This window comes from Saccostrea echinata, unplaced genomic scaffold, assembly GCF_033153115.1.
Source record: "Saccostrea echinata isolate AGI-Se365-2 ecotype Australia unplaced genomic scaffold, CSIRO_AGI_Sech_v1 ptg000030l, whole genome shotgun sequence".
In the NCBI taxonomy this organism is placed as follows: Eukaryota; Metazoa; Mollusca; class Bivalvia; order Ostreida; family Ostreidae; genus Saccostrea; species Saccostrea echinata.
Window position 1 is genome coordinate 20,574,369 of NW_026889779.1, and position 15,777 is coordinate 20,590,145.

The window sequence follows — 15,777 nt, forward strand, 5'->3', positions numbered from 1 at the left end:
CATTAATCTTTTGTTTTCCTGAATGCTTGACCATATACATGAACATTGTACATGTATATACAGTGTGATACATGTACCCACTCTGCCATGTTGCTACATGGGCAGTTTTAACGAAGTCAACTGGAAATCAGCCCGTTAGGGTTTAAATTATGAAATGATTCTCAAGAGTGGATACAATAGAGTATGGAGCAAAATGTATAAACTAAAAAAAAAATAACATCACCAAAACAAGAATTCACATCTAAATTCATCATTTTGTTGTCATCAAAACATTTATGGATGGAAATTGTCTTTTGGGGTAACAATGTACATATTGCAAATTTGCTAAGCAACGTTTCTTAAATACAAGATGCAATTACATGTATCTTACATTGTCTCTGAAGCTTTAAATGACATAAAATATACTAAATATTGTTATATATATTCTTACAAGTATTTTTCTATATAAAATTCCAAGAAGTTAAATGTTTTGTGATAAATAATTTCTGTGATATAATAATTTAATGATTCATTTTTTTTTTTACTTTGTTATTATTTTATTTTTTTATAAAGCCAACATTTTGCTTATAGAGTTATTGTTTAAATTTTGATTTAAATCTATTCAGAAGTCGTCACTCTAGTGTTTTAATATTATGTATATATCTTAAGTGAAAGGTATAACAAAACAGACCTTCAGGTCCAAGAAATCACATGTTGCCCTCATACCCAGTCTGAAACTGTATAGTAAGTAAATGAAATATTTATAAGATTAACTAAGTGGTGATTAAATTCTGAGTATCGTTACTGTTTCGTTTAGAAATCCTCGTGGAAGTTCAACTAAGAAGACTGTTTCAGTAGATTTACATGTATTTGAAGTTGACTGAACAGGATAATATAGTTGCGGCTTTTCGGAGGGTACTGTGCTTAAAACTGGTGTTCTCTTTAGTGGTTATTTGATAGCTTTTAGGATTCCATTTTTGAGATTTTTAATATTTGAAAAATTGACTTAAAATTTAGTAACTACTCTGTCCTTTCAAACAGAACATCGAGTTTTGAATTTTCTGTATCAAGCTTGCTTGTTGTAATCTTTAATCCCTATGTCACAGATGAAAATGTACCATTGAACATTTTGACATTTTTACTCTAAATATTTTCACAATCAAATTAGCCATGAGTGATACGACCAGATGGACTGTTTTGAATTACTTAATCAATATTGTTTATTTAAAAATATAATCTTTAACTCTACTTGTAAATCAAATACATTTGATTCATGTCATAATTATGTTACTCAAGTTTGTCAATTATCAGTCATGTCTTTAAATACAATTTTTTGTTAACATTCGGGGAGTTGGAATCGGGACGTTGTCCTTGATACTGTCCGAGAAATAAAGGTCTGCAAATCGTAAGGCGGTTTTTATCTTATTACCAGTAGTCCACCCCAGTGGCTTTGCGACAAGCACACGCATCTAAAGCGGGGGTGTGATACCAACCTATGCCAAGGTTATAAAGATTAATTAACCTTTCAAACGACAAAGACCAAAAGATAAATGAATAAGGGATATCACATTCTGCAACTTGTTGGCAAATTTAATTCTAAGACAAGAGAGTGACTGGTTCGCGACGATAAATATCGGCAACCTTTAGTTGTTCGCGAATCTCGTGCGCGTTTAAATGTTGGTTAGGCCATCTTTAAAAAAACTGTTTGGTTGTCCTCTCCCAACCGACTGGCTAAAAATGGTCCGACTCCAAACTTTTTTATCCTCCAGAAAACAATTATTTTTTTTTTTATACATTCAGGACAATAGATTTGGAAAATTCAGCATTAATGATGAAATCTTCTGAGAAAAAAAAATTTCCCACCTACCTACCAACACAATTTTTTCATCCTGAGTAGAGAGAAGGCAAACAAACATTTACTTAATGTTGGCCTTATCGTACAGAACCAATCAATTCTACTAAAAATAAAGTATTTACTTTTATGGTGAAACTTGCAATAGAGATGTGGATCCCCGTCCCACAGTATATCCTCTTTCCACCTATGGGTTCTTCATGTAAATTCCTTCACACTTGTCTTGCCCTACAACACACAAATATACAACTAAGAAAGGCTTGACTAAGAAATTATCAGACTTTTTAATTAATCAAGTAAATCCATCCAATTCAAAAGATATTTTCTCTTCTGTAACACTAATTTCTATGCAGTTTTTGGAGACTACATGTAGGTCTTTCAATAGTCTGTTGGAATTTTGATGGGTAGTAATTGTGCGGTTTATTAGCCAACTTTTTTTTTTATTTTCTTATGAAGAATTTTTTTCAAGAACTTCTACATAAAAAAAACTCTGTTGCAGCCTTCAACGACATTTAAATACTAGCATATCGACGACGTTGTCTCAATTAAGGATAAATAACACAAACATATTGAACTTCTTGGTTTTCAAATATTGCTCTGAAATATTTGAAAAAATAAGCAAAACTTGTTAAAATACTTCAACCATGTTAACTTCCGTGAGGAGCATAGGCCACTGACAACACCTTTCCACCTCCCCCCGTCTTGAGCTAGTGTTTCCAGTTGGTGCCACTTATATCCTCCCCTCTCCATCCCTGCCACTACACTCCTATGCGCGGTGTTCTTTGTCCTCCCCCTACGTTGTTTCCCCTATGGGCTCTTCAGACTGCCTCATAGTGATGGAAGTTCTTGTCTTTTTTAATGTGTGACCAATTCATCCCCTTCATTCCCCAGATTCTATCAGGATTTGGGTTGTTCTTTCCTATAAGTCATTTTGGATCTTCTCTGGCCATCTAATGTTCAAAATTCGCCTTATGCAGCTGCTAATGAAGACTTTTAGCTTTTTATAAGCCTTTGGTTGTTCTCCAGGTTTCTGATCCATAGAGCTACATAGCTTTGATGTTGAAATTAAAGAATCTTATCTTCTAATTTAGTTTAATCTCATCATTTACCAATATGTATACTTGTCATCATCCTCCAACATAACTGATTTCTTCATAACAAAAGTTGTTCATTTTTAAATACACAACTGTATATGTAAATACCTTGCTATATATTTAAATATATTAATGTTAAACCCTTCCTCTCTTCAAGGATTTCTAGGTTTCTCTTAATAAACTGATGGAGGAATTCTATAGGTGTTTACTTTTTTTTTTTATAAATTCAATTATTAACAGTATCAACAGCCCTCTATTTTCTTGGCTATTTTCACATCTTTTAAGAGTTTAAAACTGAGCCATAAATAAATTTACAAAAATAGCACACAAATCATTTTATTGCAAAATCAAGATGATGATAAAAATTATGAAAATCCATTTAAATATCTTACATCATTTAATGCTTTTTAAACATAAAAAAATATGGTTACTTCTACAATATTTCTGAAATGATTTGAAACTGTTTTTTAATATGCTTACTTAAAGCTGCTCTGTATTAGATTCACATTTTATGTCAATCATGAAGGAGGGGGGTGGGGTTGGGGGTCTAAAAATGACAAGAATGCAATACCATGAGATTCTGTACAAAAAATATATACTGTTAATGTAGAAAAATTACATACATTGCTGAAATGCGTATAAAATGACATTATTCCCCACAGATAGCAATCTACAAACTATGTTCTCGCGACTGACAATTTAGGAATTCTATCCTATTTATAAAAGTGACTAAATTTAAGTGATTTTAGGATAATTTATATTTTGTGATTGAATTCTTGTCATTTATTTTCAGTGCTGTCCAGTCCATTGCTATAAATGCCAAAACTTGAAGGTCCCTAAAAATTGCTGTAGTGGGGTGTTCAATTGCATTGATTTTGACAGGGAAGGGGGCTCGACTTGACATATATGAAAGAACACTAAGGGGATACTGATTTAGATAAGTTTTCATTTTTACTTTAAAACATACTTCAATGTAGTGCTTATATATATTATACATATAGTTGCACATTCACTGTATATCTACTATCAACTTCAATTTGTCAACAGTGTACAATACACATCATTGCTGTCATAAACAAGTTCACGGTATCCAGATGACAATGTCAGACTGGCAGTGAATTCTACTGCCATGGGGGATTTGAATTATCACAGATCCTAGAGACATATCCTGTCCTCAATGAGGGAGGGTTTTAAGCACCATATGTTCTGTTTCATTTACAAGTTACAGGCTTGTTAATAAATTAATGATGCAAATGTCTATATGCTTATGTCAAAATTGAAACATGGAATGCCACAACATGGAATAAAGCTGTACATTAGAAAAAAATTCACAACCTGATATTTGATTGACCTCTTAATTTGAAACAAAAGTATGAAAGAAAAATCATAGTGATGTAATTGTCTGACAAAACTCAAACGTCAAGTTTTGAACAATCTCTTTGGAATTGTCACTAAAGTAATCACTAGTGGTGTCTGTTCTCTCCCCAGCAGGGGGATATGTGTCCAGCAGTGAAATGCTTGGATCCAGATGTATATGTTCCCTTTGGATTTCCATAGAATGACGATGAGATTTATCCAATGTATTGGAGGGACTTTCGTCATGGATTTCAAAATATTCATGATTTTTGTGACTAGGATGAGGAGAACTAATGCTGTTACTCCTGGGACGACCCAGAATTGCAGGAACAAATGTCTTAATGGTATATTTGCTTGGAACTTTTCCTCCCTGACTTGCCCCACTGAGTCTTTTGCCATCATTAGAAGCTGTAGACAATCTATTTAACAATGTTGTGAGGTTGAATGAATTGGCTTTTGTTATCGTATTGTGCTGCGACGATGTCAGAAGTTCGGCATCTTCTGTGTCCTCCACACTTGTTGCAGGAGCATCTAAACAAGGTATGAGAAAGTCTGGCTGCTTCAGCAACTGGTCAATAATGTCACCAGTGTCCGGCCTATCACAGGGTTCATAGGCCAAACAGCTGTAAATAAATGTACACAGTTCATCAGGACACTGCCGTGGAAGCATCAGCCGAGATCCTGCTTTGACATACTCGACTACTTGGCTGTTAGACAAACCCTGATAAGGAAAACTACCAAATGTCACAATTTCAAACAGGAGAACTCCGTAACTCCACATGTCAGACTTGGCTGTAAAGAGGCCGTCCGACAGACTCTCTGGAGACATCCATCTCACCGGCAGCATGCCTACAGATCAACAGACAAAATCAGGTTAAAAAAAAATATGTCTACAATGTAGGATGCAATTCTCCTTCAAAATTTGAATCATAAAAGTAGTTGATGCATATAATAAATTTATTTTTAGTTTTACCTTTCTTCGTAAATCTGTAATAATCTGACTCAATGATTGGGCGAGTCATGCCAAAGTCACCAATCTTCACTCGGCCACTGGAGTGAACCAAACAATTCCTACAGGCCAGATCTCTGTGTAATAAAATAAATATATTACTTACAGAAACAAAAGTACTCATTCATTGTGAAAATAATATATCAAATAGGTTTCCCCCTAAGACAGATCTGTTGCTAAATATTTAAACCATTTAACGTATATTATAAATACATGTACATCCTTTGTCTCTAAAAATCAGTTACTATTGCAAGTGTCAAGAAGCAGTTGCATGTGTCTGACCACAAAAAATTGAACTGCTTGGTATGTTCAAGTTGAACTTCTCCTGGCTTCTGAGCACATATTTGAAAATATTAATGAATGACAAATATATGACTGATTTGACTCTATTGCTAATTTTTTTCATCTATTAGTCTTGTTTTAATACCTGTGAACATATTTTAGGTCATGGATATATCGGAGACCACATGCAATATCCAGGGCCATCATGGTGAGCCTCTCGGGGCGGATCTCGTCAGCTTCCTTACACTCCAGACCCACCAGGTTACGACGGGATAATAAATATGTCTTCAGGTCACCTGAACACATTGTTTAATTTAAAGTACTGGTACATTTAATTCTGAGTTCTAAGGACTAAATCTATTAAAATCTGCCTTTACATACAACTGATAGTAAATAAATGAAATTTTTGTTTAATGAGAACTTGGTATGACCTTCCGGAGATCAGAATTAGTCTTACCATACAGGTGAAATTCCATGATTGCATAGAATGGCTCCCCTCTAGTGCACACTCCTAGTAGTTGTACAATGTTAGGATGATGGAATCTCTTCATTATCTCAGCTTCACTCAAAAAGTCAATCTGTTGATGATTTTTTTCATTTTAAATGCAATTTCATTGTCTTCATCAATTGAGTTGCCCAAAATGTAAGTGATTTACATTAGATTCAAAAGAAAATGTAACAAAATGAAAACCAGACTTAAAAAAAAATTAAGCATTGTTTATCTGTTAAAGGATAATATTTTATTATAAAGAATGTTACCCAGTATATAATGCATACCTTTTCTTCAACTCGTGATCCAACTTTGAGAGTTTTGACTGCCACAGCTACCCACAGTTCATTATCCTGGTATGCCTCCCCACCAAATACTGTGCCAAAAGCCCCCTCTCCCAGCTTCCTGTTCAGCACCACTTTGTCTCGAGGCATCTCCCACTCATCCAAAGTAAAACATTTGGCAAAATCATTGGGCAGTAGCCCGAGCTCCTTCATACGGTCATGTGTGCTGCGCATCTTTACATCATACCTAAATAAAATTATAACTTACTTTTTGGGGTTATAAAAATTAAACAATGACAAGAATACTGAGAATCTCATTTTTCTATTCACTAGAATTTTATTTTTGTGTAAATATGTGAGATGGTCTGCTTGCGAAAATCTGGGGATTTTTAAGATTATATACAAAAACAAAATTAGTGATTTCTTTTTTCTAGTGTTTAAAATTTTGGTGATCTAAATATACGTGTAGCATCAACAAGTTAGAAAAAAAAACATCCTAAAATTCCTAATAATATCATGAATGGAAGTGCCTGCACATTACAAATATATCTACAAAATAAAATGTCAGTCTAACATGATCTGTTCATTTTTATTATTCATGCATGTTTATTCGTAAACACTGTAGTACAAGCATCTTACTGTGCCAAGAATAGGTTGTACAAAGGTAAGCACAATTCTTTATAGAAGACACAAAGGCAGAAATTGCTGTAAATGAGATGAGGAATGATACATATAAAACTGACCTGTACTTTATGAAGGCTATGACAACCAAAACCAGGATGATGAGAAAAGCAAACCCAATGACATTGGCTATAACAATGGCCATCTCACAAGTAACTCCAACAAGCTGTCGGAAGTTCTCTATCACACAGTGTTTAATCACTTAAAATATAAAAATATTATACAGAAACAAAAAAAATCAGATGTGACATTCAGCAATACATTCATTTAACTACATTGTTACAGTATTTTCATCCTTTTTTAGACATTTTTCAGTTTCCTTCAAGAAATAGCAGCACATTTCACCAGCTCTGGATATATGTAGCTTTAGGCATATGTAACAAAATGTCCATATATGCCAAAATTTTAACAGTTAACACATTAAGCTAGAATTTTAAAATTTTTTGCTTGTTGTAGATTATTGCTTGGCATACCTTTCCTCCCATCAGTTGGGGGCTCTCCCCCCGGAGTCAGCCACTTGATTTTGGACATGTCCAAGAGGAGTTGTCCCCCTTTGGAAGAGTGACCTGGTTCATAAGAGCCTATCACACAGGTGCCATTGTGGAAGAACTGCATGACATTGATATTGCTCTGGCGGTCACTTCCCTCAAAGTGGACATCTCCTGATGCCCCCCTGAAGTTAGTCTTCCCAATACTGTCAACCAAAAGCCTGTAAATGTACACATACATACTGAAATTTAGAATTTCTCTTTTCAGTTAATAGTTGATAGCAGCAAAAAATCTCAGTGACTATAGTATACACACCTTGTGTTCTTCTCTGAGTGTAAATGTTTGACAGCACTGGGATCTGATTCTAATAAGGAATGCAATGCTGAGGCATACACCCATACTGCATCATATACAAAACTGGCAAATGAACTTGATGTTACGCCCTAAAAGGAAATCATGATTTTAAGACAACATAGACATATTATCAAATTAAATTTTTAACAACAGTTCAATAATCTGACAATTCTAATGAGAAACAAAGGTACTGAAAGACTCTCAATTGGAAGGGCATGTTCATCAGAAGTGAGCAAAACAGTCATCTATATCCTATATATTATATACACACTGTTACAAAAGCTCTACATAATAATGTTAATTTCACTTACTGCAAATACCAATTTTTAACTAGAATTTTCAAGTAAGGACCTCTGGTAAAACAAATAACTTCAGTCAAGTGAGTAAGATGCCAGTTAACATACTGATCTCATACAGTCTAGAACCTGTGACCCCCAGGCACTGCCTACCTCATCACTAATCTGTCTGGTGTACAGCTGTTTGTATTGCCCCACTGTCAGATTACCAATCACCAGAGATTTAATGGACCCAGAGAAAGTCTTAGACAGCATGAAATGTCCGTCCACAGCATATCTCATCATTCCTGTGTCACAGGGCACCACGTCCTGGGGATAGACCCTCTTATTGTGGTAATCTACGTCCCACCAGTCATGTTCATACCAGCCTGGGAGGAACCAAACATATCCCTCACGGGCAGTCATTCTCTGAAATCAACAAGAAACATATTTATATGTACTTCAGTTCCAGTGCATAAGGTATAAAACATTTGTTTCTACTGTGTCAACATTAAAAATAAAGATATTTAACATTTCTTTGAAACTTATCAGACTTTTATGAATATGAACCATTTTAAAAATGAAATAACAGTCTAAATAGTATATCTACATCATATAACTGATTTAATTAACTTTTACTGTAGTCTTTACTTGTATTTGGGGCCCTGCACCATTAGAATAAACTAAACTGAAAGTTTGGACTTTTAGTAAGCAGTGCATGTCTGCCTAAGTTTGTATAACATCTTACTGCTTAAATCTATGTCACATACATTTATCTTGCATACATGTAAATGCAAATTCCAGCAATGTAAAAGTGGGGCAAATATTATTTAAAGTTTAATTGATGCATAGAGCCTCTCTTTCAATGAAGGGGTAATGCTGACATCATCTTGTTTTTCAACAAAAGCAGACAGTCCAAACTATCATTAAAATTGTCCTGAGAGCTCCTTACCTGTTTGTAAGCTTCGCACATGATCAGTCTGGCTGTACTGGGAAAGAAATCAGCGATAATTATCCTTACATCTGCAGATCTTAAGTCCGCAAATACCTGAGGAGAAAGTAAACAAATGGTAACTTCTGAAAACAGTTCTACAACATATAAATATCTGAATATTTTACACACATCATGATCACATTAAAGAATAAAGAAACCCTAAATCATAACTATTCTAATAACCTGGGAGAAGTCAGTTTTAGAGTTGACAACTTTGACATTTTGTTTGACAATCATGTTGATTCCATGAAGTTTGAAGTAGTCTTGTAGTGTAACATGATACTCTGGGAAGTGTTGAGTCCTTTCTGCCAAGGCTCCGATCTGTTCCCAGTCCATCTGGGCAAACATCTGCTGGTAGATGTACCTGAACAAAAGAATCTCAAAAATGTAAATTTAAAAAATTATATTCAATTAAATATTTTTCTGGGATGTGTACAGATACAATAATGAAAAATTCATATTACAGAGTACCTAAGTCTAATTTTCCTTACTTGTGTTGTCCTGCATTTGGAATTGTTCTATAAAAGTAGGGGTAGGTAACTCTGTCAGATAAAGATGGGGATTCAGCTCCATAACTAACTGTCAACATATGAAAATGTTTGGAAAGGGAGGCAATAGGTTCCGCTTCATCTGAGCAGGCAGGGCCTACAATTAACACATAATAATCTCAACACACTATGACATGCCATGAAAACTTGACATGAATTTAACATTTCTTGCATGAACTTAAGATTTTTTTTTGCTTACCTAATACTCCTGCAATAGGACCAATATTGTCATTCTGAACGTATTTGATGAACTCTTTCATGGCTACGTCTGCTTTACACTGACTGTTGATGTAATGGATCTGGAGATCATACTTAGGAAGCACTGTACTGTCCTGATTAACTCTACTGATAGCCAACTCTGCAGCTACAGGCATCAAAAAAGTATTTCAGAGAAATTGTTTAAACATTGCCAGAGGCTAACAACAAATGCATTTGAGAGAAATTGTAACTAGTCCAATGCTTCTACTGCATGTAGATTCCTTAATTTATTAAGCTTAACTTAATATAGTTTCAATTTTCATTAAAGGTTACATTTACTGGTAATAGTTGACCATGTTATAATGTGTACTCAGATATACAGTCAAACCTCGTTATCTTAAACTCGATGGGACTGAGAAAAAACACCGAAATATCTGAGGGTTTGAGATATTGAGGGTAAAATACTTAAGAAATATGTGGTAAGGTCTTCCCAGTCACTTCAACATATTCATGGTATTCGAGATATCTGTGTTCAAGATACCAAAGTTCAACTGTATATCATCACAAATGAAAACAAAATTTCAATAAATAATCTGCGAAACCAACTTTTAAATATGCTTTAAGTTGGAAAGTTCATCTGCCATTTGCACGAGAAATAGAGTAACATTCTTTGATAATGTTAAAAGATGAAACCAGTATGGTTAAAAAAAATCAGGATATTTAATGACTACTGATGTTAAAACTTTCTATCCATTTTTGCTGACTCCCTGCCTTCAGCAATGATTTTTCAATAGTTGACTACTTTTGTAACAACTCTAATCATCATTTATTTATACAAAACAAGAGGCTGTTGTCAATTTTAAAATTACACACATACCTGCTTTTAATCCAGGTTGTTGCCACTGCCCACCAGTAAGTGGAAACATTCCTAGAAGAAAAATTCGGGGTTTGTGGGAAAGGTCAGGAGGTATCCATGACCTCCAAGTCACCTCATTGTCTTTCAGCCAATCACAAGCCACCTTTTCTGTAGATAACTTTTTTGAATAAGCTTTAAGGAGGTACTGGTATTGGTGTGGAGGAAATTCTAACTTTGAGATCACATAAGCTGCCTCAGGTATGTTCACTTTAATTTTCTTCCAAACAAACTTTTCAAGGTTTCTCCACCTAAATTCACATCCAGCCGTAAGCTGATTGTCTTTGGGAACACATGAGGGAAGACGAATACTGGTTAGGTTGTAGGATGCTGTCAATGGATTGGGCTCAAAGTCAAAGAACAGAACTGGCAGTTTCTTTTGTAGTCGATCGGAGATAAATGGGAGAAAGTTGTCTCCAATCCAGGCAACAATAAGGGGGAGGTCCAGTTTCACAATCAAGGACTTCAGAATGTCTGCATCATATTCTGAAAGTACAGAAGCTGGGAATACAAAAATTGCTTCAGAACAATGAAATCTTTCATGCAATGTGATAACTCCTTCACATCACTGAATTACATGTACATGAAAGTGAGGAATGAGAGATTAACTTAATTGGTTATCATACAGAACAATATTCAATAACTTAATTACCTGGATATGTTGAAAACAATACAGAGCAGTTTTCATGTTGGTTGTCACATGCTGGTCCATAGTATAATCCACCATGACAGCCAGATTCACAGAAATGTTTGGGATTATCACTGTTGTCACTAGAAATTGTTAGGTTGATCAAAGATGAAAACTTTGACTTGTAGGAAAATTTTTCTATGACCTCTGGTATGAACAGTGACCTCCAGTGGTCACCTATGACCTTCTGCTTCCATAAGTCATCCACAGTGTACCAAGGGAGGAATATTCCAAGCCTACAAAAAAAAACAAACATTTAAAATCACAAAACTAGTAGTTCAAAATGTAAAACAAGAGTTGTCTCCCTATAAAAACTACAAGTCTCCTGGTTTTCAAAATTACCAAAATAGCATTTAAATGTACATGAATGAAAAGTTTGATTAAATATTACAAACCTAGCAAATGGTCCCAGTTGACCCAGATCAACTACATGTCTAGAGGAGGTCCATTTTCCTGTGTTCAGCTCTGAGGTGACAGGTACCTCAATATTAATCATAGATTTAGGTACCATCTGATTCCCACTACTAGAGCAGCTAAAATTGAACATGAATATGGTTATAATTTTAATGTAGAAATGCTAGGAAGACCTTTCTGTTAATCTTTTCTATTTTGTTGATTGAAATGCTGTGTATAACATAGAAAATATAAAACATGGTATATGTAAAACATTGACACTTGCAAACTGTCATTTGAGACTTCATAAATTAATATTTGTTATGTTAAGATCCAGTTCCTATTTGAACTTGTTCAGAAAATTTCATCATTCATCAAAGACACCTGATAATTATTAACATATTTCATTTATAATTAAACTTACTCTGTACACCCTTGTAGTCGGTTGAGGACCACGGTAGAGTTATAGGTGTGGCTGTGTTCCTGTTGAACCTCTACCCTACTGTATCCCACCACCTCCTGGAGGAGAATCTTCAGTACGTTGTTAACGATGTCATGGGAAACCCGACCACTGCTCTCCAGCATAATAGTCAGACTCCGGGCATTGTAGTAAAATTGTCGCTTCTCTGCCACTTCTGGAAAGTTGAAAATTTGAAAACCGTTCAGTAAAAGGCATGAAATTTCAATATGTGAAAATAAATCAATTAGAAAGATAGAGAGATACTGGTGTATATAATGTTATCTGTATCCATATCTTAAAGCTTGAAATGTTCATGTATTATCAAAGTGAAACACTGAAAATATATGTCAAAAGCAAGTCCTCTCTACTACACTCTTAGATAGCAAATCACTCTACATCATAACAAACATGCATCCCATAAATCAAACCTTCAGATTTGTTCCAATTTCAGAAACAAAAACCGATTTATGACACAGTCATATCCTTGCACAAAAATATACTTATTTTATTACAAGACTTTTCATCAGACTAAATTTTCTAGAACCCTTTTCTCCTGTTAAATCTCAAATCCCTTCCCTAACTAACAATAAAATAATGGTATAGTATTTTAATTGCACATTTCAAACATACTTATTTGAATTTCACTTCATGATAATTCATATATTTTTTTAAACAAAAACTTAAATGTTCATGTTAACTTTTAAACTCATCAACCCTCCCCAGACATCTTTTCACATATTAAACAGACAGAAACTGGTACCTGTAACATTGAGACATTTTGTTTGTCCTGAAGCTGGGAGTAGAGAGGCACACAAAACCACACAGAAACAAACAGGCAGGTAAGCCATCAGATCAGGTCATCCAGGCCCCCTCATTCTGCTATAAATCTCCCTCCCCTTAGAAGGGGGGTCTTTGGAAAAACATTCACACACATTGGCTGAAAAATAAACAAAGATTCAGTTGTTAAAAAATATACATACTGTCAACAAGCATGACATATTATTCCAATAAAACAGACCAAAATGTCAGTCAGTTTGTAGCCTTGTTACTGTACTGTATGTACCCCCACAATGAACTCAAAATTGAGACAAACTGGGGCCCATAATTCTCTTGCAACAGTTTAACATGCAATGTTTCACTAAACAGATCAATGTGCATTGAAAAAATTCTACCTGGCGCAGCCAGTTTTAATTTGTTAGCTGGCATACTAAGTTAGAAAATGCCATAAAAAAGGTTCCTGCAATCTAGATAAGGATTATTTTCTGTGTGCACTGACAGGTGTGCAGGTACCTCCCTCTTTGTGCTTGTGCTAGCTTGAGAACTCTTGCCTCATTGATTTGTCACCAAGATCTGAGCTAGGAGAAAATGAAATGTAGACTTGTTTTCCAGTAAAAACAGTCAATGTGGACTCTTTTGAGTGCTGCAGCTTATCATATCCCCCTATTCACAAAGGAATGATACAAATCTATGTATTAATCAGAAAATCACTTGATTTTGCCGTTAACCTGTCGACTGGGATTAAGCTGGGGGAGTGTTTAAACTGGGTGTCCCCATACGATGACACACCACGATATATTAAACACAGTTAACCGCCTGATTACTTAATCTGATATGTTTGTTTAAAAACAATGTACGTGTTTGCACAATGGAAAAGAAATCTTAATGGTCCTTCATGGCTGCAATGTGAAACTTGTGTCATGGTAGTGGATAACCATAATAAAAAAAAATTCAAATAAAAATCTTTGCAGATTTCAACCCAGGGTCCACAAAAATAAATAGAAGAGCATTAAAAATGTTTTTCAACCTGTAATCAAAACCTTTTCATACAACAAGTTCATGGGAAATATGGTCATGTTCTATCAACATGTCTCAAAGCAAATGAAAGACATACTCTTTTCCATTTTTAGAAATTTCTGTGCAAATAAAATCTTTTGAAATGAAATAAAATCTTTTTTCAGCATAACTTCTTCTCTCACACAAAAGAAAAAAATATTCATCCTTTTAGTCTAAAAATAAAATTTTTCCCTTTCTTGTGAATTGCTACATTTCCACGGCTTTTAATAACGCACAACTAAAGAAGTTAGGGACCTTTTAAGTAGAGGATAACATATCACTGTCATTTAATACAATCTGTAAAACACGGCTTTGAATGTACATGAGAACAGAATACATACATATCAGAAAACACCTGTTGCAGAGAGGCAATAAAACCATGCAATTACAAAACTTCTCTGATGGACAGCACAAAACGGACATTGACGAGGTCTCACCTCTGTCCTCTGGTCATCTGGGGCTTTATTTACCTGGGCTGGACTTTATGCGACAATAGCAGGTGATGACAAATAATATATACCTGTGTGTGATTTAATATTTATCTAATAAACAACTCATGTCAATACGTCAAGTGAAAAAATCCTCACATGTTCCCAGTATAATCAGTCACAATCCAACAGCTCCGTGTCTGGCGAATTCCATATAATCCAACAGGAATGTGTAAGCCATGCACAAACAAACACACTACAAAAGTTGTACTGACTTGTCACAGTAACTAGCTCAATTAATGTTCTAACGGTATTAAATACTTGTATGCACATTGTCATACATTTAAATCTCCACTAATATTTCCTTTACACCTGTTTATTAAATATACAATCCACACATAATGAAGCCTTGTGATTAATCTTCCTTTGAAATCAAATTTTTATAAAAGGTATACATACAATACTGATTCATACAAAAGAAAAGACTACACAGTACACCTGTGCAGAAATGTACAGTTATCAGTCACATGTCACGGGTAACTCTAAAGGTCCCATCCTCAACCCATCCACAGTGTTAATTCCTAATCAAACTAATTAATCCAGTGCAATAAGGTCAAACTACAAAAGAACTGTGCACCTACCTGAGGGTTCTTGATGACAAATGCTTCAAAGGAAAAATACCTCAGTGTTGTGAAAAAGGCACTACTGTACAGGTATAAATTCCATCAGAGATAAAGGTCGGAGATATCAACAGGGATTTAAAAGTCCCCTCATATTCTCTACTCAGCCAAAAAACTGCAATCTTCAATCCATCTTCTTACTTCAATTTTCACATAAAAATCTTCCAAACACTGCCATAAATGTAAAATCTTCCTATCTGACCTTATTTGACATGAGCTGGTCTATAACACACTAGCAATATAGCATGGCACTGTTCTCGGGAATGCGAACAATTTTATTTCCCCCTTCTTTTCAGAAATCAAATATTCCCATCGGTACACATCAAAGCAATTGCCACAAATAAAATAAATGTATGGAATAAAAGCTGGATATGTGTGTGGGTTAACGGGAAAGCAAGAGCCCGCCTAGAAGTTCTTCATTGTGCCTTGTTTGGAAGGCCTCCAACCTTAGATTTAAATCTTTCTGTCTCAATCATAAATACCCAATTGTAACAATC

The 15,777-nt window shown here is 34.8% G+C and overlaps 1 protein-coding gene across 1 annotated transcript; it reads right to left on the reverse strand.

Annotated features, from left to right (window-relative positions):
• Positions 1-3,305: 3,305 nt before the first annotated feature.
• LOC133197500 (uncharacterized) lies at positions 3,306-15,509 on the reverse strand. Its single transcript, XM_061333574.1, has 19 exons — positions 15,242-15,509; positions 13,100-13,276; positions 12,304-12,514; positions 11,882-12,019; positions 11,451-11,722; positions 10,763-11,284; positions 9,887-10,051; positions 9,631-9,784; positions 9,323-9,503; positions 9,098-9,193; positions 8,320-8,574; positions 7,832-7,959; positions 7,501-7,736; positions 7,090-7,228; positions 6,350-6,593; positions 6,030-6,150; positions 5,718-5,868; positions 5,255-5,367; positions 3,306-5,130 (listed from the first exon to the last, which is right to left on the reverse strand). The coding sequence occupies exons 2-19, from the start codon at positions 13,185-13,187 to the stop codon at positions 4,310-4,312; spliced, it is 4,035 nt and encodes a 1,344-aa protein (XP_061189558.1). The 5' UTR covers positions 13,188-13,276; positions 15,242-15,509; the 3' UTR covers positions 3,306-4,309.
• Between the last annotated feature and the right edge of the window lie 268 nt (positions 15,510-15,777).